Genomic DNA, 23,483 nt, shown 5'->3' with positions numbered 1-23,483 from the left:
AGCTTTGAAAAGTTCTGTATATTAAAAGTGTATTCTTATTTTTCTTATTATTATTATTATTGAGGATGATGATGATGATGACTTTTATTATTCAGAATCAGGGTCCAGATACCGCATAGATTAAAATAAATACAAAAGCCCAAAGAGAAATATATATACAAACATATAAATATTGATGACTAACATATTTATTATTGTTGATATTATTATTATCATCATCATTAATGTATGCTTTTACGATTATCCCCAAACGCGACACAAGCGCACCATGTTGTGAAAGTAGAGTACGAGGTCCCTTGAACGCACCATCAGTCCTCCCTGTGAACGCCTCCTTCTGAATAGTAGATCTCTACAGGCCTGGATGGGTGTAAACCTCTTCACACGTAACGGCAGCCTCCGTGTTGTTCCAGCCAAGTGCAGTTACCGAATCCGCTAGAGAGTGTACCCGGAGAGAAGGCTAGCTGGTTAGCCGTGTGAACGACCTAGTGCATAACTGCGAGCGTTACATCACGGTGGGTTCTTGTCCCACCTGTGAGGAACAACGCGGAGCAGTCAGTCCCGGTGGTCAGTTACTGTGACACGAGCCGGACACGCTGACCTCTCACTGAAATAACCAAACTAAAGCAGCGGTGACTTTGACGGTCAGTTGTTCCCGAGGAGGAGGCTGGTCTGTGTTTCCTCGTACCTTGTGAGTAAAACTAGCAAGCTGATAAACATGTCGTCTCGCATTTTCACTGTTGTAATGCTAGATGTAAGCCATGCGTGAGGCCTGGGGTTGGTGTTTAGCCTCCCTGCTGAACCACTGCCCGGCCCTGGGTGTCTGTCCTCCCGGGGTCGTTTGCCGTTTCCACCGGCAGCAGCGTCCCGTGGCTGTGGCCTGGGCCTAGCTTAAGTAACTACCAGGTAGCGCTGCATTTAAGATAGCAAGCTAACATTGTTTACCTTGTCATTTATTGCCAGCATTAGACACGATGAGGTGTTTATCTGTTTTGGTTTAACCAATTTATACATTTCGTGGTTCAGAGGATACTTGTTTCAGCAATTTGAAGCTTCAATTGGTGACCCAGCTTGCTAATGCTAACAGTGACGTAGGAGTTATGAAATGTTCGTAGCTGAGTGGCCTGTTAGCCGCCGATGCTAATGTAGCCTCCCCTCTCTCTTTGCTTGGTGTTGACTTTACTCTCGTTTTCAGGGGTTTAAGCCAAAGAGGAGTGATGTCCTGCCCATGCACCTCGGCTGCCCGGTTGTTCCTTAACACTGCACACAGAGGTAGGAAAACGAAAGTGCACAGCCTGGGTAAGCTGCATGACATTGTTTTGTTTGCCCCAGCCTGTTAAGTATGTCTCCAGCTAACCCAGATCACTGCCTGTTATGACAAACACGTAGCGTCAACAGGTGGGAAAGTCACTTTTACGAGTTCAGAAGCGACGGCTGAGCAACGTTGCGTCCGCTTCCAGCCTCTCACAGAGCTGTGCAGCTGTGACCTAATATACAGTAGTAGTGACACATAAATAAATTCACTTTAAGAAACACTGTCAAGAAGCTACAGCTAAGCTAATTGGTGACCAGGTTCCATGAAGAAGCAGATGAGGTAACAAAGACAAACTTCACCTACCATGAAGGTGCAAGGAGAAGAAAGTCAGAAGTTGTAAAATCTCAACCCCAATTTGTATAGCGACATTTTAGGGATTAATTGATTAAAGATGGGACAGAAAAAGATAATGTCAAAATGGACTTCCAGTTTCTCAGAGCCCAATGTAATGTTTGGATATTTCCAACCAACAAAGGCATAAATATTAAGTTTACAATCATATATGACAAATAAAGTAGTAGATATCAGGGGAAAAGCTGCAACCGCAGTTAGTTTGATGTTGTTGGTTAAAAAAGGAGTAAAACCACTAATTGAATAAATGCTGTTGTTTCAGGATTGTCCTGCTCCCGCTTTCAGCTCTTTTCTCTGAGTCGTCAGGGGTCTCGGGAAGCACATGTACCGCTCCAGGTGCGGGTGAGGTCTTTTTCAGAGACTTCTGTCTGCTTTGCTGCTAAAGATGGGACAACGAAGGACAATGGTAGTGATGGTGGAAAGGTAATTTTCTTGCACAATAAATCTCATGTGTAGCTTTCTTCCAATGCCGGACACCTTACCAGTTTGTACAAGGAAGAGTTGATGTAAAGTTATTGATATATGCTGACACAGCCATGTTTGTTTCACAGAAAAGCATCAGTGAGGGGAAGAGACTTTCTGGTTCTGGAGGATCAGGAAAGGGGGGAAGTCAGCTACGCTGCCCTAAATGTGGAGATCCATGCACGCACGTAGAGACCTTTGTATGTGAGTAATTTAATAAATATTGAACAACTATGGGGTAAAAGTGATCTATAGTCTGTTTTAGGCTAAAAGTGAATGTTGAACCTTTCAACAGGAGAAAGTGTTTAGAGAAATAGCCTCCAGATATATTACTCAACGCCTTTTGTTAAACTACAATGTAACAACAAACATCCACCTCATGTCATTTTTTGGCACAGCTTTTCAAATTAGAGTCCTGCAAGTTAACACTGGGATATTGGTTAGAAACCTCGAAGATTTCTGCACTGGTTAGTTTTTGTAACTTTCTGAGACTGATATTATTGAGTTTATGTCACTGATTGACCAGGGGCATAGTTAATGTACATGTTGGCTGTCCAACACCTTTGAACGTACACCTCCACTCGTATGACACTATTTTCCACCTTCTAAACTTTTTATTTGCAAATATTTATGACAATGTGCTGATGAATGAATACATCCCAGCCCCTACGTTTAAGTTGGTTTAATTAGCCTTCTTAAATGGATAACCAAATATTTCAAGAGTCAAATTTTACAGGTAGGTGTGGCACAAAATCATGTTAACTGAATAAACAGAAAACTGCAGGGCTAACGATTCAAAAGAGCATAAGATATTTGAACAAGTTGTGTCAAACCAACATCACAGCCCAGAGACATTTAGTATATAAATACTAATTGTAATAATCTATCACTACAAAAGATTTCTGCGAGTTGGATTCCAGAGAGCGGGGTGTCTGGTGCAGGGCTCCTTGTTGTGTGCACTTCCTGTCCTGAGTGCGGGGCCTGCATCAGAAGCCACCACACAGAGTAGCCCTGCAGGCAGGGAGGGGTGAGGCTGTGGCTTTTAGCAAACCCCATGGCTGTATGCAACCTTTTAAAGGGATAGTTCATCCAAAAAGGAAAATAGACTATCTACTCACCCCTAGGCCGAAGAGGGGATGGGCGAATTGTGTTTCATTCCACAAAATGCTTCTGAAGTCTCAGGGCTAAACTTTGTTAGAGCAGGATCCAATACAATCAAACTCAATGGTGAGTCCTTCTGCAGATGTAATAAAACAGGGGAAAAAATAACACGCCTCCATACTGTTCGTCTGGTGTCATTCAAATTCTACTGGAAACAAGTTCATTTATACTGTTTTAAGCCCAAATGCTCGCTTGACCATTTGAAAAGCTAAGTCCGCTAGCTTAGCCACTTCTGGTGGACATTTAGCCTTAAAACACTGTGGAAATGACCTATTTTGAAGTCGAAATTTGAATGTCTGGAAGCTTCCAGACACTTTGATGACACCACACAAGCAGTATGGAGGCATGTTATTTGGTTTCTGTTTTATTTTACGTCTGAAAATACTAATGTCTTCAATTGTATTGGATTCAGATGCTACACTCTTTACTTCAGAAGTGTTTTGTGGACTCAAACCCTTCACCCGTCCCTCCATCGTCTTAGGGGTGAGTAGATAATGAGTGAATTGTCCTTTCTCGGTGAACTATCCCGTTAAAATGAAAATGTCAGCTCTTTAAATGTTAACAGACAGTTGACCCAAATGCAAACATTACTTTTGGATAAGGCCGTATTGCTACACACTAGTTGCTCTTCTTCTCAGCTGCCTCAGCAAGTTTTTACAAGAAATGCCTCTGGAACTGACTGCAGCACTTCCCTAATGCACCCCTACATTATGAATTTATCTTTATGTTTTTTGCTTGAAAATGCATCATAAACTCTGTGCTTTAAAGTAACTGGTCTCTGTCATAAGGGAAGAATGTCTCTTGGCCTCAACCTCATGCTGTAACAAATTTAAATGTCCTACAACACTTGCTGTATGTATCATTAGCCGATGACCAAGCTATTCTACATGCTATGCAAACTAATGTCCGATGTCTCAAATCATGCTTTAGGAATACAATATAATGCAATGTAACTTTCTGCAGTGACATACTCTAAGTAGACATGTTTTTATCCATGGTTTACATTTTTTGTTTTGCAGTCACTTAGTAATTTCCGCTTGCTTTTTGCGCAACAAAATTAAAGTTCATTCTTAAATCCATCTTACTCCTCAAAGGTGATATGTATGCACATGAATTGAACAGAAAGGGGAGAGGAGACGTAACAGGTTTCCGGGTGTAATTTTTCTTTACAATAATATTCTACATTAATGGCTTACGAACTACTACAATATTAAATAATTGTATTCAGTACATAGGACATTGAAATATGCCAGAACCCACCAATTTTTCTGTATCAACAATAAAACGTATTATCTTTGTTCAGCTAAACTTTGAAAATAATGAATAAAAGTCATGAGGTGGCATCGTCGATTTAAACCAGTTTGTCTGGTTTCAGTCAAATTAAACTGCAACCTTGAAAATCCCCCCAAAAATGAAATTTCCATCCAGCTTGTGACATGTTTTATCATTGACTGTGTTGTGTTTCATTCTTTTTGTAGCATCAACACGGTTTGTCAAATGTGAGAAATGCCATCACTTTTTCGTGGTTCTGTCTGAAACGGACTCTAAGAAGGGGCTTAACAAAGAACCAGAATCTGCTGCAGAGGCTGTGAAACTGGCATTTTCCCAGAAACCTCCCCCTCCCCCCAAGAAGGTGAGACATTGACACAGAAATCAAAGTCGTCTGAATACACTCTCAAACTACTTTCACTTAAGTGTGACTATATTAAAATTTTGTACGGTTTTTCTCCCCCCTCAGATATTTGCTTATCTCGACAAATACGTTGTGGGCCAGTCCTATGCAAAGAAGGTGTTAGCGGTCGCCGTGTACAACCATTACAAGCGCATCTACAACAACATTCCTGCTGGGAGTCGACAGCAGGCTGAGGTGGAAAAACAGCCCTCTCTAACACCTCGTGGTCAGTATCCCTTTCTGTAGAGAGATCTAACTCCACTACATTTATATTTCTAATGCATGTACATATACAAGCAATCATGTTTCCACTGATAACTTCGATCAATCCAGTACATTTATTTAATATTTTACAGTCAAATCTCACAAATATCTGGTGGCAACTGTGGCCTTTGGATATAACTTGTCCTTAATCATAATCTGTATGATTTGGCATTTGTTCAATAATCATCATACTTGATTGTGTAAAACGTTTTTGCAGGATTGCGTTGAAAATGTCATAGGAGTAAAGATAAATTATCAAATTGATTTGAGTACTTTCGTCCTCCCCTGTAGAACTAGAGATGAGAAGACGAGAGGATGAATACAGATTCACAAGTAAGTGATTGTCACTGTCACTGTTCTAGTTGCCAGAGGTGACTGTAAAAACTATTAAGATATATTTGAATATGCTTTTATTCTTATGATTTGCACAAATGCCAAACTGTACAGACCCTTTTCAGACAGGTGTTTCCTATTAAATGTTTATTGTCTCGCTCAACTAAAAGAATTACAACTCCAATGCTGTAGCAGGGACCTGTCTACAGATCAGCACTAAAGCCATAAAATTAAAATAGTCTTTGTCTGACCACACAATGAGATAAAGTAGCCCAGTGACCTACATTCACATCTGTACTTGTTTCTATTTTCAGTCCAGCCCTCCTCACTTAGTAACTCCACACTGGCACTGAGATGGGCACTGACTAAGGCATCCATATTTTTAGCCAGTACATGAGAACTGTCACTAAGCACAGATAGACACACACATCATCAATGAATGGCTGTTTGAAACAGGCAGCAGCGCTTTAAATGTAAAGCATGTGCCATATGCTCCTAGATAGGTTCCTACCTTTCTAAACTTTGTGGCCTTGTTGTTGCAGAGCTGCTGCAGATCGCAGGGATCAGTCCTCATGGAAACGCTCTGGGAGCATCAATGCAGCAGCAGGCGAGCCAGCAGGCACCTCAGGAGAAGAGGGGCGGAGAGGTCCTAGACTCCACACACACCGAAATTAAACTGGAGAAGAGCAACATCATACTTCTAGGCCCAACTGGCTCCGGTTGGTGTTTTAAACATTTCCCCTAAATTGTGCAAAGTGAGGTGCATCAGATCTTGGAGATAAACGCTGTCTAGACAAAGGGAATTTGATGATGATTACTCTAATTTCCACAGGAAAAACCTTATTGGCGCAGACTCTGGCTCGTTGTCTGGATGTTCCCTTTGCAATATGCGATTGCACCACACTAACTCAAGCTGGATACGTGGGAGAAGACATTGAGTCGGTCATTGCTAAACTGCTGCAGGATTCCAACTACTCGGTGGAGAAGGCACAGCAAGGTGGGCAGACAGACTCAAATATAGCACTACAATCTCAGTTATTTTCCCAATTTCCCCAAAGATAACCACCATCAGTTCATACTAATGTCAAACATACAACCCTGTGGCTCTGTGCTTCTGTGTGATGAGCAGGTATTGTGTTTCTGGACGAGGTGGACAAAATTGGCAGTGTGCCTGGAATCCATCAGCTGAGGGATGTAGGTGGAGAAGGAGTCCAGCAGGTCAGTATTCAATCCACACAAAATAAAACCATATGCAGCGATTTGTTCATATGTTATATCACTCGATGACATTTGAATCACACAATCTATCTACTTTTGTAAGATTTGAATTTAAAACATCAGTAATTTTATATATAAGACTTTCTTTTAATCTCTGTCAGGGTTTGCTTAAACTGTTGGAGGGCACGATTGTCAATGTTCCTGAGAAAAACTCCAGGAAGCTGAGAGGAGAAACAGTTCAGGTCGACACGACAAACATCCTGTTTGTTGCATCAGGTGCCTTCAATGGACTTGACAGAATCATCAGCAGAAGAAAGAATGAAAAGGTGAATTTAACACAGCTCATACACACTCGGCAGGTCTTCAGCTAAGATTCCTGTTTGTTTACATTCCTGCGTATAACTTAGTAACCTCGTATGTCTGGATTCTTCAGTATTTGGGTTTCGGAACTCCTTCCAACATGGGGAAAGGGCGTCGTGCAGCGGCTGCAGCAGACTTGGCCAACACCAGCGGTGAGACGGACACTGTGTTAGAGATCGAGGAGAAGGACAGGCTGCTGAAGCACGTTGAGGCCAGGGACCTGATCGAGTTTGGAATGATCCCAGAGTTTGTGGGTCGTCTTCCCGTGGTCGTTCCTCTGCACAGCCTGGATGAAGAGACGCTAGTCCGAATCTTGACTGAACCACGCAACGCTGTAGTGCCCCAATACCAGGCTCTTTTCAGCATGGACAAAGTAAGGGCTGCTATATAGTGGTTGCAACGTATTCAGATAGACAAGCACAACCTCCTTATTTATTTAGTAGGAACATTATTGAATTTTTCCTTTTTAAAATGGTCACTAATGGCATAGTTGTTGACAGTGCAGAACGCTGTCATCCAGCCAGGTGCTGCATTGGCCAATCAAATACATGAAAGAGCAAATTTCTGGTGGAGAATTAATATGTATTCATCATTTGTGTGTTTCAGTGTGAACTCAATGTGACTCCGGGTGCCCTGCAGGCCATAGCCAGGATGGCCCTGGAGAGAAAAACAGGAGCTCGGGGGCTCAGATCCATCATGGTATGTTAATTTACTGCGGGGATAACATTTTAAATTTCTTTTGATTTTGAGGTAACACAATAATTAACACATCTTCTTCAACAGGAAAAGCTCCTTCTCGAGCCCATGTTTGAGGTGCCACACTCTGACATCATGGCTGTTGAGCTGAACAAGGACATTGTCCAAGGAAAAGCCCTGCCCAGATATATCAGGTCAGTATTTCACAGAACGGGGCCACGTGTACAACACGCTGGAGATCAGGTTCCCGTAGCCCTGCTCCGAGTCTCCATATTTGTGTATTTTGAAATCTGAACCGGAGTCTCCATTTGAATTGCAGAGCTCCAGCCAAGGAGACTTCAGAGGAGGAATACGACTCGGGCATCGAGGAGGAGAACTGGCCTCGGCAGGCGGATGCTGCTAACAACTGAAACACATGTCACTCATTTCAGCTAAAGACGGAGCTGGCTCAAATTATTCAATTACTCTGAACCCTTGGATACCACCGGTTGGTTTCATTCTAGCCCCTGTCATACAGTCTGTGGACATTGTGTAGAGGTACTTAAGGCTGCTGGTTCTCAGTGAGGAGTGATTTCATGATGAACAAGTTTATAGTGTAACAACCGTTGGTCCTGTGCATCAGATGTTAATTCTCTAGTGGTGCACCCACATGGTGGACCTTTATAAAAATATTTCAATCTCTGGGGATTGTTAACATTTTATCTATATAAAGATAATGCTATTTTATTCATGAAAGGATGTGTAGCTAGATTGCTGTTTTCTCCTCGTGTGGTGACGGGCTGTAATAGCAGAGGAAACAATGGGATCACACTGTACACTTGGAAACGTGGGCTGCTGAGAAAGCTTAGATGTGAAGTCACCATGTCAAGAAACGCCTTATGTCATAAGTGCATAATATTCCACAAGCGCATCAATATTTTTGATGTTTTTTCTTTACCACCATTGTAGTAATGGTGCTCACCGTGAAATCAGGCTGTAAATGTTGAGCTACATTGCTTAGGTAGCATTTGTAAGCAGTTTGTATGACATGACCTCTAATTAGGAGAACTTAATATGAATTGAAATTCACCAGCACTCTAAACACAGCAGGTAAAAAAACATAATGGTGACTTTTTAAACAGGCAGAATGGTTATTTTTCAGTGTTCACTTTCTTCTCCCGCCCCCCTGTTAGGGAATGTACATGTGTTTATTTGCAGAGCTCCGTTTTTACAGGACTAGTTCAGATCGCTGGAGTAGCCAGATTATCAGGTTATTTTGAGAACTCAAAAAGTGTTATTGAAATATCCTCTGATAGTGTTTTTTTAGTTTTTATGTTGTGTAGAAAGCTATCCTCCAGTGTTCATGACTGAAACATATTCCTAAACCGGATATTTAATTCTGAATTTTCCAGATTAAAATCTTTACCAGACAAATGGTCCTGCCTCCACTGCTTTGTCAAATACTCTCAAAACTATAGTTAGTAGTGATGTCATATCCTGTTATTGAATGGCAACTCGAATCACATGTCTAAAGGCTCTCTGACAGACCCACTGTACTCTTCACGCTTTCTGTGCCACAGAATGAGATTAAACTAGATCTGTTCCCCTTTTCATTAAGTTTTCTTTTACCTTCAAATCTGCTTTTTTCTGTTTTCAGAGGTCTGTTTAAGAACCTGTAAACACCCCAAGTTCGTGACTTGAGAAAATCTTGTAATTGTTAAAAATATAAATAAAATGTGTATCTCTGTACAGAATTTACATGTTTGTTCTTCAACCTTAAACTCGTCTGCAGGTCTGAATGTGTAAAATGAATTCAGTGTAACATATTTCAGTGCTGAGGAAGATTCAAAACAGGAAATGAATGCAAAAGACATCAGCGCATTGTACTGGCTGTTGCCCTCATGTAATCTGTTAATCTCTGGAAAGTATCACGCTGTTCCTGGTTTCCCAATACCTCAGCATTTCCATAATCCTCAATTAAATCCACAATAAGTGTTTGAAATGTCAGAGAAATCTGCAACTAAACAAATAAAATATTGAGAACATCTTACATAGTTAACATACAGGTATAAAATGGAAAAACATGTAAGAATAAGGAAAATAGTTTGGTGATTTTATATTTCTAAGGTTGAGCAGTATTCTGGTAGATATTTGTAAACTATATTGACGTAAACATTCCATTGTTGGACTGTACCTTTGCAGGTAGGAGCACAGGTGGGCTACATATTGGTAAACAACTCCTCAGATTATGTCAGAGGCTTAGTGATGAAGAGGTTTATCATGATGTCTGTTAGTCATTTACTCCAGTCACCTGTGAGTTTGTCAGAGCGCTGCAGACCAAAAAGAAAACACACAGGTAAGACAAGACGACAAAGATTTGGTGAGAAAATCCAAAACAAACCCCTCAGAAAACGTTGTGGTTCTTGTCATGCAGGTTACGATGAACATGCTGGAGGAGGTTCCATTTCAGACCATGCTGGGTCCTCTGGAGGTGGAGGTGCAGACGGTGACAGCTCCAGATATCAACACACCAGACTGCCACCAAATACTGAGAGAAACTGAGGTCACAACAAACAACTGAGCTCATAGTTTTTAACGTCTGTCTGGGATCCGGTCATAAGCTGGGATCTGTTTCACATAATGTGCAGCTGGTGTGATTTCTGCTTGATAAGTGAAATTGGGGCTCCTAGTTCTGAGCCCATCTTCACTTTAAGATATTCTTCAAAACTCCTAAATTATATCAGACTGTCCACAGCCCAGGAAGTGTTACTCAGAAAACAATGTGCATATCAATGTGTTTTTAAAATCCAAGTTGGTTAATATGTTGTGATAAGACACGTTATTATGGACAGGTTTAATTGTCTTTCATTCCTACTGGAAAGTTTTGGGGTTGCAGTTTACTTTTCTTTTTTGGCATATGATCACTGACGTTACCCACAGGTCTAAGTCATCATTACTCATTTATCAGCAGGATTAGGCCAAAAATACAGGATGGATTTCCATTAGACGTGGTGGAAGAGTGGGACATAGGCCAGGAAAGAACCCATTAAATGTTGGCATGTTTCAGGGAATATTTATCACTCTTTAACAGGGGCCTTTTTGACATTTTCACCAATTTCAGGGAGAATAATTGATGGATCTTGAAAAAATGTTTTGCAGCTTGATTGAATTTAAGTAATAGGTTGTGTGGCTTAAACTCTTTTTTTGTTCTTCTAGTATCGATTCAACCTGGAGAAATGTATTTTAACTGGTCAGCAGCCAGTTTGCCCAACCGCCTCCTGTCCGCCTTTCTGGCTGATGTTCAGCAGCCCTCAGGAGAGTAGCAGGGCCGATTGCAGGTGCAGTGAACCGTGGGCCCCGAGGCTACGGCCCCGCAGCCACAGCCTGAACTCCGCAGAGGCCCGCAAGTTGCCCCATCGCACCGTCAAGTTCCTCGTGTCCGACTCAGAGGATGAAGACGGTTACATTGAAGATAGCGAGGCCTCCTCAGCTGAAGATGCACGCCACCCTATCAAGAGCAGGGTGCGACCCTGGAGCGCTGCACCCAGAGACCCGATCTCCAGAGTCAAAGACATACACCATGGACCATCCGCTCACCACTGTAAGCCTAACTCACCTCAGAGCCTCAGACGCCACAGAGGCTCTTCCCCTTCCCCACAAGACTGCAAGCAACCTCTGCGAGCACCGGAGAAGCAAAGGTCACAGCAGGGCAGCCCGTTACTCCACGGCCAGAAGAACGTCAAGAGGAGGCAGCGCTCACTGGGCCCTGTGGGCAGAAAGTACTCCCTCAACACACCAGCCGCTGGAGCTCCTCCACCCAGACTGCAGCAGCAACGACCCTCCTCTGCCGGGCCTCTCGTCAGAATCAGACAGAAGGTTCCCTTTTTTTCCTCAGTGTCAATGTCTCAGAGCGGGATATTTCTACCTTTGTCATTTTCATTACCCACGATGCCTTTCTGTTCTTGCCCTCTCGTCAGGCCCTGAGCAGCGGTGGCTCTCGTGGGGTTTTCTTTGACACAGCAGCAGAGTTGTTGTCAGCTCTCAGCCAGGAGGAGAGGGAGCTACTTGAGACCATCACGGAGAGGGGTTACCCTCTACGCACAGCCATTCTGGCTCTGCAGAAGACTGGCTACCGCAGCCCAGAGAAGGTGGGCCTAGATGTTGTATGAGCCCTGGTAGTCTATAATGGAAAGTAACTCAATACATCTCAGAGCTACTGGTAAATGTGTGTTACCCTTTTCTAATACGCTCAAGAGGAAAATATGGTCTTCATACCTCAATGCAATAACTTTATAAAAGCAGAATAGTAAATAGTCTCACCATTATCAGCTGCAACATTAAAATGATGTCTACATATTAGAGCATCACTAATTATAATTAATACAGCTATAAGCAGTGCTATAACCTTGGGTACTTTAACTGTATTTTGATGTTTTTGCTTAAATTTTGACTGCAGGACTTTTGAACTTGTAATCAAGTATGATATACAAATCTACATAGTAGCCTTCTTACTTTTACTTTATTGAAATATGAGAACTTCCTCCACCACTGCTTATAAAGCACAAGTAAAAATACGTTTTGAGTTGCAAGCATTATCTGCAGGATTTGATGTATAATTGCATCAGGTCAAAAGGAGGTGTTTATTTTATCTCTGGTCGGCAGAACTCAAGTCTTATTTTATACAACAACAACTTAGGGACTTATAAGCCCCAAAATCACAGGCTATACACAAAGCGTACCAGGCTCCTAATAATTTCTTTTTCTAAACAGATCCTAAAATACTTGGTTGCCAGTGAGCATCTGTGTGAACTGGGCTATGACGAAGCGCAGGTGGAGGAGGCCCTGGAGATGTTTCAGAACTGTGAGAGCAAGGTGACTAATACCTCTAATGAAACAAGCAGAACCACAGCAGTGCCTCTTTAGCTCTGAACAGGATTTGATCGAACCCTTTGTTTTAATTTTAGGCTGCTGAGTTCCTGCGGCTCCTGACTCAGTTTAATGAGATGGGCTTCCAGCCAAGTGCAATCAAGGAAGTTCTGCTTGTTCACGAAAATCACCGTGAAAGGGCTCTGGAAGAACTCATGACCCGAATGGCTTAAAACTAACCTTCTCCCTAAATGTTTACTCATGTGTACAGTAGGTGAAACGGTCTCAGATTTTACATAGTAGCTGCCATATAGAGGCCAGTATGAAAACTATGCAGGTATAATAAAAAAATAGACAAGAAAACAGTTAGGATGAACGTTTTTTTTACGTTTATTTACAGGTCGATTAAAAAAAAAGCAATCATGTGTCAAGCTTTTGAGGAACAGATGTAGCTGTCATTCCAGCTGTAGGAAGAAAATCTTAATGTGCTGGCTCACTGCTACGATACTAACGGTAGTGCTCTAGATATGGTGAATAACATTTGATTTAAAAAAAGGGTGCAACCCTCAAAGAAAAATGATCAAAAGCCAAAATTGCCATGGTACAAACGTTAAAATCAACACAAGAATATCTACAGCAGAGAACACTGCCGCAGCAGTCAGCCTGAAATATAGTCTCATGAGAACAGGATGAGGAGAATTAAAACGTTCACATAGATACAAATATTTACAAAGTGTCTAAGAAGTTTCCCTGTTGTCCAGTATATATATATAAAAAACTAAAACAAAATACCAAACTACCGCTGAGCTGGATGAATCCCTGTGGTGACGCAGCGTCTGGATCCCTCATTGGAAGGTGGAGTTCACGGATTTAGAAGCCTTCGAGAGGTCTTTCTGTACAGACACATGGACAATTACCATCAGTAGTGAATCAAGTTTTCAAAATGTTCAAATAATCTAATGTGAAAAAGGCTTTGTTAGCTTATGATGTGGTAATACGAAAATACAGTGTGCATGCATGTATATACACACACACTTATTAATGCTATGATGTCCGGATTTAACATTGAGGTAGAAACTGTGGCACAATGAACAAGGTAAAAAAACGTCTGTACTTGGTTTTGAAGCAGATGATCTGTATCTTATCAGTTTCTTATTGAAATAAATACAGTGTATTATGCAATCTTGGCAAAGGTGAGTGTTTGTTTTTAGTTTCATTTGATATTTTCCTTCAACTTCTTTACTGTGAAGCCATCAATACACTTAAATATGACTATAATCTTTTAACTAAGGTGTGTAATTGCCATGTCATTTTACAAAATATTGGTCTTTCGCCACTTTTCAAAACTCAAAAGATCAATTTTGTTTGCCAAACACAAAATATAATGCCTGTAGCAACAAAGATGACAAAGTTTTGTCTTAAGTGTGATGCCAAAAGGTCTTTACATGGCGAGCCAATACATTAGGTGGATTAACTATAAAACTGCTTATTTCGTTGCCATTTAGGAAAAATGCTTCTCCATTTCCAGTTTGTACCTTTGAGACTAAAAGATATGTAAAAACTAATTTACCGCAAATTCCGTATAGGAGCCAGCGATAATGGTGAAGGTGTGATCTTGAGTATCCTGAGACCTTAGTGGGACACTTGGAGTGTTTCTAAGGTGGGAGATGTTTTCCTTGTTTCGGTCTAGTGCACGAGGTGTCTTTCCATTTCCAGGAGTTTGCAGGCCAAGACCCTACAACAAGACCAGCAGCAATTATGATGGGTTTTTCTTTTTTAATGTCAACTCTGTCCTTTAAATTCTAGACTAGGATGAAAAAGAGTGTGGGGGGGGGGGGGGGGGGAAAGAGGGGAAAGGCGAACCCATCCATAACAGAATTTCATATGAAAAGAAAAGAAAAAAACGACACAATCACCCGTTTTCAAGATGTGCCACAGGAAAAAATTACAAGTGCAGCTTTTGAAAAAATATTCAAAGAGCCTTTAAAAATCCTATAATTGACCAGCATTGTAGTGAGAATCATAACCAGTTATACAAAGAAAACAAATCTAAACTGCACGGATATGTCATAAATATCAAAGTCAACATTAATGGAGATAATATCCCCCCCAACCAAACCTTATTAAACGAATAGCCTAGGAACGAGTAGATTCAGATATATTTACACTAAATGGTTTGCTTACTCTTCAGAAACAGTGCACATTATGTCGGTAAGATGAGGGAGGTGACAGTGAACATACCTTGCTAGCAGACAGAGGTGGTTTCTGGATGGAGGGATGACACATGGTCCCACCAAGGCCAGAACTGAGGAAGCTGGAGGGAGTGGACATGGTGGACATGCCCCTGAGCTAAGAGGAGAGAGGCAGGTCAGCTCGATGCACATTAAGCAGCCACTCGCACAATAAATCTGTCCAAACGATTGCAGCGTCTTACCTTTTTGACTTTCCCAGGCGTGGGAGTCCCTGGTACCCGCCTCTTGGTCGGTGTCCTCACTGAGGTTCCATACAACATGTCCTCCTGAGTCTGCTTAGTTTTCTTTAGTTGCTATTTAAAAAAAGAAAGAATCATATTCACAACACTTTGGTGACAAGCCAGTTTAAGGCTCACCACTGTGACAATAGGACTTACCCGCTCCAGTTTCTCCTTCTCCTTTTCCTCGAGGTGTTGAGCCCACTGCTGCTGCACGTACTCAAGAAAGTCCTGACCGTTCACCAGGAACTCTCGTCCATGCTCCTGCCCCCACTCATCAATTTGGGCCTTCAGACTCTTTTCCAGCTATAAAACAAGAAACGTATTTCATGCAGTTGCCTTGTTACCACATTAAACCTCGACAGTGGCCAATCATTATTAAGTCAGAGTCTAATTTCTAAACTAAAATTCCTTTGCATAACCTGGTAAACAACAATGAAATACACAGAACTACAGATTGAGATACACGTTTTAACCCCACCTGTTGGCACAAACTGGTAATGCACCAACCATCTCTGCTGTTTTTCCTCCATTTGTATAACTTGAGCTCATTATTTTTTTTTGCCAAACAGCTTCTCTGCAAGCAGAAACATCGATCAATGGCAGTTCTGTTCTTGTATTTCCTTACCTTGGGCAAACTTTTGTGCAGGTCGGATCTCTGCTTCTCCTCTTTCAGAAGGTTTCCACCTCTGTTGTTGAACCGTGCAGGGTCATTTGCCTTTTTCTGAGAAGAGCATACACACATTAGTAAAAACTTTTTAAAAAGGGTCTCAACCACATTTGAGAGGACAGTACAACTCACGTCAAGTTCCATGTACAAGGTCCAGTTCTCCTGCCATTTTGTGACTCCCTCAAAGAGCTTGCTGTGATCCTCATAATACTTCTTTAGGATCTGGACCTCGGCTTCGTGGAGGTTTAGAAGATCCTCAGTGAAATCCTCTGAGGTAGGAAAGAAATGCATGAAACCCACACACACCCTTGAGTTAATCAACTGCATATATTCAGTGCATTTGCTCTATAATCGGAAAACAGCAACTCGCCTTCATGATATGCAACAAACAGCTGCTGCTGTTCTTGGCTGTAGAAGCATCTCTCCCAGTAATGGGCAATCTCAGCCCGGATGCTCTTGATGACACTTTTCATGCTCTGCATTTTCAGCACCTCTAGACGCTGTACCTCAGCCTGGAGCTGGGAACAAGAAATTTGTGAAACAATTAACTACTGCTTTGTATGAAACCACTTAACAATGAGGCAAATAACCACAGGAGGTAAGATTTCTTACTGCTTCAATGTTTCTCTTCCTTGACTTGAGCATATGCTCAGACAGCTCCTCCCTCTCCTCTTGGGGAACCTGGAGTCTTTCCCAAAGCTCCTGGATCTTAGTGCGCAAAGCTGAACAACGGAGTTCAGCCTGAGCCCTTCGTTCTTTCAACTGGAAGGAAATCATACATCCACTTTAATATGATGTAATGTGTGATATTTTAGAATAGCAATCCATAGCATCAGATACACAAATATCCAGCGGTAAAGAACACTAAATTACCTGAGTGAGGAGCATATTCAGAGCAGCAATGTTGTCATTGGACAGACAAAATGCCTCCTCGTCTTCACACATCACATCCATCTCGAAACTGGTCTCTGGGGTCTGCTCCAGATCATCCATGCATACGATAATGTCCTTTTTGATGCTTACAAATTCCTCATGGCGATGCTCCTACAATAGACAGATATGACATGTTAGTACTTTTTAAACGGTGATTGAGTAAAAAAGAAAGGAGGAAAAACAGTCAAACCTTCTCTTTGGACAGATCATTGAGGTAGGCCTGATACGACTCCAGTTGCTTCAGTGATGGGATGGCGCCGTGGTCGATGCAGAAAGGCGTGGTGCACATGATGTCACACAGCTCACGGTCTTTGCCAATGAGGCCTTTAAGCTCATCCATCCGTTGCTTCTTGTGCTCCTTCATCACCTCCAGACGGGTGCGGCTGTTTTTCTCCATCTGCAACATAGTGCAGCCATCCTCCTCCTACAGAGAAATCCAGAGAGTCAGTCCACACGTGTAAGAGTAATGACAACACTGGTCCTGAACTGGGACTGTACCTTGAAGGGCGGCAGCTGAAGTTCAGAGCACAAACTGAAAAGCTCCTGTCGACAGGCATCGATGCTTTTAATCAATCTCGTTTTGAGCTCTTCCTCCTCGACTATCATCAGGTCCAGCAAACCCTGCAGGACAAGCACAGGCGGCCAGTTTGTCAGGTATGCACGTTCAGTGATGAGACTCTAACCAATTTGAATTTGAGAGGCTCACTTTGATGTGCTTGTGGACGTCAATGGTTCTCTGTAGACGCTGCTCTTCGGGAATACCGATTTCCTCCCAGATATCCTGCAGCCTGACCAGGGCTCTGTTGAGGTAGGCAACAGACTCTGCTGCGTGGACCTCACTGGAATAAAAAACTGGGCGTTTAACTGGGTTACCGATCAAACCAGTCCGATATCGGCGTTAAAGGTGGTTTTACAACCGGGAAGCAGGTCTGTTTATTAGCAGATAGATGCTACTGTTAGCTAGCTGCCAACGCGGCGGTTCATACAGCGATAACAATAGCTGAAAAGTCAAATAAAGCTAGTTTAATAGAACATTTTAAAAGACAAAAGCCACTGCTAATCAAAATAAGCCATTTGCGTCACGCGCAGACGGAGAATCCCCCCGTCTCGTGTGAGCTTTGTCAGTTAGCTTGATCTAACAGCAGAGGGGCTAAACGGGAAACAGGTTTTCAAACGGAATGAACCTTTTTCAAGATGAATATTTGAGGCTTCGGTGAGTGAATGTGTTAAAAACTAACCTGACTCTCATGTTGCCACCACGGGAACAAACGATCCGTCAAGAGAAACACGGTCTTCTTCACGGGGAAAGCGGCGCTCCGACGGTTGATCGGCTGCCGCTTCGTTAACGTCGACTCACTGGCGTTTGAAATTTGCACCGAAACAAGGTCTGCGCTCTGATTGGCTGATTGAGCCAACGTCACAGGAAGTTGTTCCCGGGGGGGCGGTACTTGTTCTTGTCCAATAGGAAACAAACGAGGAAGAAATAAACCCCAGCAACGAGAGAAAGGATTAGTGAGTTTCTATTGAGCTGTTCTTTGTTTACAGTGTCTTCTTAGACAATAGATAAACTTCTGGGTTTTTATCTTTGATATTATTATCGTGTTAATTCACTTACAGTGAAACATATTTTAAAGATGGTCCCTGTCGGTTCCTTTTAACAACGATGAAACTATAGCTTGTTACTAAATAATGATAATAATAACAACAGTTATAATTATAATACATTGTATTAGAATGACGCTGTTCAAGGAACTCAAAGACTATAACTTGTAACTTTTTGTGTGACCTTATCAAACTGAAACCGATAATAAGCTTACTCAACTCAGATTTAATCATCTCAAGCACACAATGCGTTTTTATTGATGTTGGAAAGTTTTTTAAAGTTCCATTGAGCTAAATAATGGCACTAATAACAATAATGGAATAACAATACATTTAATTTGAGTAGCGCTGTTCAAGGAGCTCCAAGACTAAAAGACACTCTAAAGAATAATAATACATTTCTATATATTATAAATAATATATAATACAAACAAACAAAGACGAAATTCCTGGTGTGCAATCCTCGAATAATTAAGATGATTTTTTTCTTCTGCATGTTGTAGAATTATTCTACTCAAGCTTAATAAGCCAACACTTATGTAAGGTAGTAAAATGGAATATACAATTTAGCTATATTTAGTCTTAAATCATGAGAAAGAGAGTGACTGTAATGTTAGAGTATAGTGTATTGTTGTAGTTTTTGTAACATAAGCATTATTGCTGTGGATAAGTCAAGAGTTGGACACCTTCCTGTCAGACCAGGAACATCTATCAGAATGAACAGCTATGTAATTCATTCTGTTAGGACGGTTCTCTAATATTTGGCACAGGTATAGAAAAATGTCCTACTGGGCCTTTATTATGTAAAATAAAGCTCTATTAAAAGACACACAGATGACTTCAATATCTTCTCATTTCTCCTCTCTGTCTGTGTGGATGATGTGTTTGAGTTGAATGATCTTGTTGATTTGAATTGGAAATAGGCTGCACCATGTGTTTGTAACAGGTGGATACACTGTGAGCCAGACTGCAGTTTGTCGTTGTTTAAAGGTGGATTTAATTCATTTGAGTAATTTACAACATAGCATTTATTTACACACATTCATAAAAAACATGATCCTGATTAGATTTTTATGTTTTTATGTTAGTTTTTTCTTTAGTCCCTGTCCCAGATATTTAATTACCATTTAATCATAGTGCACAGACAAAAAAAACTTAATTTGGGCATAAAAGCAATTTACATCAAAGTTTGCAAATGTCATAGAGGAAGTTCACCATCATCACAAATAAATAAGTGAGAAAACTTGGTAGAAAAACAAAGTAAAATGCAAATCTACAGGCAAATAAAATCTGGGCAAAGTTTGTGATTTCAGCATGATAATAAAACACTGCCTCTGTTTCCTAATCAGTGAGGGTACTGACGTAAATAGAGGTTCCTCAGCACTTCCTCACTGAACTGATAGGTTAGCTTCTTCTTTACTTTTTTTATCTCTCCAGTTTTACCATAGTTCCTCAGAGCCCGGGCCATTTTTTGGTAGGTCATTTTCTTGCGGTTTCCTTTCTGAAGGCCCCAGTGGCTGGCCAGAGCCTCTTTGTGTTTGGTGGAGAACTGGAAGATGCCCTTGTCCTGGTCCACCCACCAGATACTGTCACTCATTTCACCATTTCTTAGCAAGTCCAGGAGGAACTGGTACAGGCGGATTTTCTTCTTGTTACCTTGGGTAGAAAATATGAGACCGGTTAACACTATTTATCAGTTAAATTCAATCATCAATATGCCTTTCAGAACATTGGGATTTGCTGTTAGCAGATCATTTTCAGTTGACTCACTGTGGTCTTTCCTGAAGGAGGAGTGGCTGTGGTCTTCATATTCATCGTCCCCCTCTGACACCTCGAGCGGGGGACTGACTCCTCTCTGGTCCTCCTCTGAGTAGTAATGGCCCGGCGAGGCCGAGGGTTGGTACTGGTAGCACAGGGATGAGGTGTAATACGGGATCTGTAGGAGGAATTCAATGAGTGACAAGGTTCAAAATTACACAGATACAAGAGAGAACTGCAACTTTTTTAATTTTGCAATTATTCACCCTCTGACATTTTCATTTGAACACTCTCATTGTGGTAAAAGAGGAAGTAGCTCTGCCAAAATAGATCTCAACGCTCAGAGAGAGCACGTGATGTAGATGACATTTCAGTGGAAATATCCCCGACTGTACACATCATGTACTTTACCAGTGAAGATTTAAAATTTAAAAACATGAAAAAAAGGCAAATAAATGTACCGTTAAGAACTATTTCACAATATTTTAAGTTCTAGAGCACATAAATGTTATTAATTTATGTTTAAACATTAGCACTGACATTATCAGTTAATCAATTGATTGGTTGATCAACAGAGTGTTAATGACTGGCGTCAATTTTAGCACTCGATTTGTCATTAGCGTATTTTGGTTAGTTTGTTTTTTTGGAAAGAAAATCTAAAATCCTCAGGTTTTTGTGCCTAATGTAAATATTTGCTGTTTTTCTTGAGACAATAATTGATGGATTAGTTAATTGTGAATTAATCACTTGTATCTGCTCTAGTTAAGTTTTCAATTTCTATCACATGAAGGGAGAAAATGTTATGTCCAAGTAGGAGCTTACCTAACAATAATGAAAACAATACATTTTACTCATTACTGTCCATTTATGGACTGAATCTGAATTATTTAATTCACATATTTGACATGATGATCACTGCTGCATGTTAATAATCTGACTTTGTATTGAATTTAGTGGTGGATTTGAAAGGGGGTGTTAAAATCTATATTTCAGATAAAATATGTAGATTGTGTCTTTCCACACTGTTGCCAACCACATGAACTGACCTGTGGGGACACAGAGAGTGGAGGCTCCAGGTGAAGCGGCAGACACTCGCTGCTGTAGCGGTAGGGTGGTATGTGTTGTTGAGGAGTCACAGACTGAAGCTCTGTGAGCTGATTCACTGGGGAACTCTCCAGGTCCAGCAACTGGACTCGCTCAGAGTGGAAGGTCCATCTGTGATCTGAAAAGTGACAGTCGTTTAATTGAGTTCTCAGTCCTGTCGTGACTACTCTTTTTCTCAAAGGTTAAAACCAGTTTTCTCACCTTCATAAATCTCCCCTACATTAGTGAGGTAGGGGTACAGCTCTGCAGGCGGACGGAAATTCTCTGACTCACTTGGAATTATTTCCTCTGAGGGCTTTGGAAGAGAAAAAAAAAGATTTGATCACAGAGAAAGTTGAAATCTCTACCGCATTAAAACAAACAAAAATCTTCCATCTCTCCTCAGATATAATAATACAGAATATGAATCACCAGAATTCCTTTTAAAAGTGCTGTAAATGTAATATATCTGATTCAACAAATGAAACTGCTGTAAAAAACTTCAGGTTAACATCCTGTCACTGTCACAAACTACTGAGACTGAAATACCCGATTTACTCTGTGAAAAAGTCAAACATGTAATAATTAAAGCAGCAGTACTTACAGGTGATATGACATAGCCGTCCATCATGTAAACAAGGCAGCATGAGAACCTCTGTCCTTAAATCTGGTGATGGATGTTAACGGACTCTGGTTGCCACACTGACAAACATGCAATGTTGCTGAGCACTGACTTCACCAGACAAACGGGAACTGAAACTGAGAAATAAGTTGGACCCAATGCAGTCTGCGTTCAGCCGATTATCAAATTCAGCTAGTTCCTGAAGGCCGAGTGTCGTATGATCCGGTCACAGTTGCAGCCATTTCCTGCATGTCTAAGAGGAGTAATTATACAATAAGTAATACATGTGTATCTACAATATTAAAAAATGTTTGATGTTATTGTTCAGCATGAAGTTGTGCTTTTTAAAGTAATCCCCCCCCCCCCCAGAAAACACAATGTTTTGTGTTGTATCCTCTTTGGGTGACACTTTGAAGCAGGGCTAAACCATATGAAATAATTTGTTGAAGGAGTCACACAATTTGCTGTCACACAGATTCAGCCATGGTCCTTTTTGCTTCAACTCCTCCTCCTCAGTTAAAATCAACCCAGAATGATGCTGTTATCCAACTCAACACTTCAGAGTTAAGTAGATGAACCAGGATTCTCCTAACTAAACCTGTTGTGAAGAACATTATGATCTACTAGTTGTCTTTAGTATCAGTCGCACCAAACCCCCCTGTGTGGTTTATTCATGTAGGAATTTTTTTAGCGTAACTGCACACAGCAGCTGAAACCAAAAGTGAAGTTTGGAATTGTGCTTGTTCCTCTTTTATTTTGGCTTTATGGTTCCAATTGAGGAAGTACCGAGCATGAGAATGAAACCAGTGAAAAAATGCCTGAAATGTCTGGAGCCACAGTGTCCCTGTGTCTTGTTTGTTTCCACATAGTAAATGTGGAATAACTTCTAGATACACAGACGTGTCCTCGTACTTTCCAATTAAATCTTATCAACCTCATCCTTAAATCGTTTTCCCAGTTATGTTATTATTACAAACCCATCCTCTTGGAAGAGCAGTTTTGCCAACGATGGTGGGAGGCCCTATTGAATTTCAAATGATTATTATTATTTTTCAGGCAATAGAAGGGGCTTTTTGAGAGCTTGAACATGCAGAAAATTAGAAAGTGGTTGAAATGTATGTATTCTGGAGTATTTTGAAAAGGACATGGCTAAATGGCTCAACAGCGCCACCTGGAACGCAGCCCCTAAGTTTCCCTTAAATCGGTTCACAGGTGTATCAGGACCAGACAAACAAACAAGTCTCAAGGAGCATTATGAAAAACGCAACAGGAAGCCCGCCATTTTGGATTAAGTGGCCATTTTCCACATTTTAACTTTGACGAGCTTGTCCCAGGGCCTTCATCAGGCATGCATGATCTAATCAACTCCAAACTAGACATGTAAGACAAGAGTCCCGTACTGATGACATCTCCACAGAAAGCATGACTTAAGATCACAATGCACCCTGGGGGCAACAGGAAATGTCTTGATTTTTGTATGTGTTACACTTGGATGTATTCCTCATCAACCACTGACCCTAACCATGTCTAACTGTGTCAAATGCGTTTCAAGACATTGATAACGTAGGCATAAGATAACTGTGAGTTTTTCTTCAAACGCCATATTAGTGGCGTAGCATTAAAGTTCATCAACTCGCCATGACACACGGAATTGCTGTAACTTCAGTGTTC

General features: G+C 41.2%; 4 protein-coding genes across 5 annotated transcripts; 2 read left to right on the top strand and 2 right to left on the bottom strand.

Annotated features, from left to right (window-relative positions):
• Positions 1–364: 364 nt before the first annotated feature.
• On the top strand, positions 365–9,562 carry LOC128444435 (ATP-dependent Clp protease ATP-binding subunit clpX-like, mitochondrial). Of its 2 annotated transcripts, XM_053426925.1 has the most exons (15): positions 365–688; positions 1,193–1,269; positions 1,926–2,086; positions 2,215–2,329; positions 4,765–4,919; positions 5,025–5,184; positions 5,514–5,555; positions 6,098–6,274; positions 6,388–6,552; positions 6,685–6,773; positions 6,935–7,099; positions 7,207–7,506; positions 7,740–7,832; positions 7,917–8,023; positions 8,149–9,562. In XM_053426925.1, exons 2-15 carry the CDS (start codon positions 1,215–1,217, stop codon positions 8,237–8,239), a joined length of 1,875 nt encoding a protein of 624 aa, XP_053282900.1. In that variant the 5' UTR covers positions 365–688; positions 1,193–1,214; the 3' UTR covers positions 8,240–9,562. The 2 variants fall into 2 exon arrangements, with proteins under 2 accessions (XP_053282900.1, XP_053282902.1); XM_053426927.1 differs by lacking the exon at positions 5,514–5,555 and having other exon boundaries at positions 366–688.
• Positions 9,563–10,178: 616 nt separating this feature from the next.
• LOC128444446 (ubiquitin-associated protein 1-like) lies at positions 10,179–13,776 on the top strand. Its single transcript, XM_053426944.1, has 5 exons — positions 10,179–10,371; positions 11,025–11,684; positions 11,786–11,956; positions 12,579–12,680; positions 12,773–13,776. The coding sequence occupies exons 1-5, from the start codon at positions 10,237–10,239 to the stop codon at positions 12,905–12,907; spliced, it is 1,203 nt and encodes a 400-aa protein (XP_053282919.1). The 5' UTR covers positions 10,179–10,236; the 3' UTR covers positions 12,908–13,776.
• On the bottom strand, positions 13,041–18,141 carry LOC128444437 (protein regulator of cytokinesis 1). Its single transcript, XM_053426933.1, has 14 exons — positions 17,986–18,141; positions 17,454–17,586; positions 17,246–17,368; positions 16,938–17,171; positions 16,688–16,858; positions 16,427–16,576; positions 16,185–16,332; positions 15,947–16,083; positions 15,773–15,868; positions 15,304–15,450; positions 15,109–15,219; positions 14,916–15,023; positions 14,245–14,409; positions 13,041–13,567 (listed from the first exon to the last, which is right to left on the bottom strand). Exons 1-14 carry the CDS (start codon positions 17,994–17,996, stop codon positions 13,520–13,522), a joined length of 1,782 nt encoding a protein of 593 aa, XP_053282908.1. The 5' UTR covers positions 17,997–18,141; the 3' UTR covers positions 13,041–13,519.
• Positions 18,142–19,322: 1,181 nt separating this feature from the next.
• On the bottom strand, positions 19,323–21,955 carry spi1a (Spi-1 proto-oncogene a). The gene is made up of 5 exons (XM_053426951.1): positions 21,795–21,955; positions 21,413–21,506; positions 21,154–21,329; positions 20,120–20,285; positions 19,323–20,005 (listed from the first exon to the last, which is right to left on the bottom strand). Exons 1-5 carry the CDS (start codon positions 21,819–21,821, stop codon positions 19,695–19,697), a joined length of 774 nt encoding a protein of 257 aa, XP_053282926.1. The 5' UTR covers positions 21,822–21,955; the 3' UTR covers positions 19,323–19,694.
• Positions 21,956–23,483: the final 1,528 nt, after the last annotated feature.

The sequence above is a fragment of the Pleuronectes platessa genome, chromosome 7 (assembly GCF_947347685.1).
Source record: "Pleuronectes platessa chromosome 7, fPlePla1.1, whole genome shotgun sequence".
NCBI classification, from domain to species: Eukaryota; Metazoa; Chordata; class Actinopteri; order Pleuronectiformes; family Pleuronectidae; genus Pleuronectes; species Pleuronectes platessa.
Note: the sequence above shows the minus strand (reverse complement) of the source record. Positions and strands in the feature narration are given on the sequence as shown.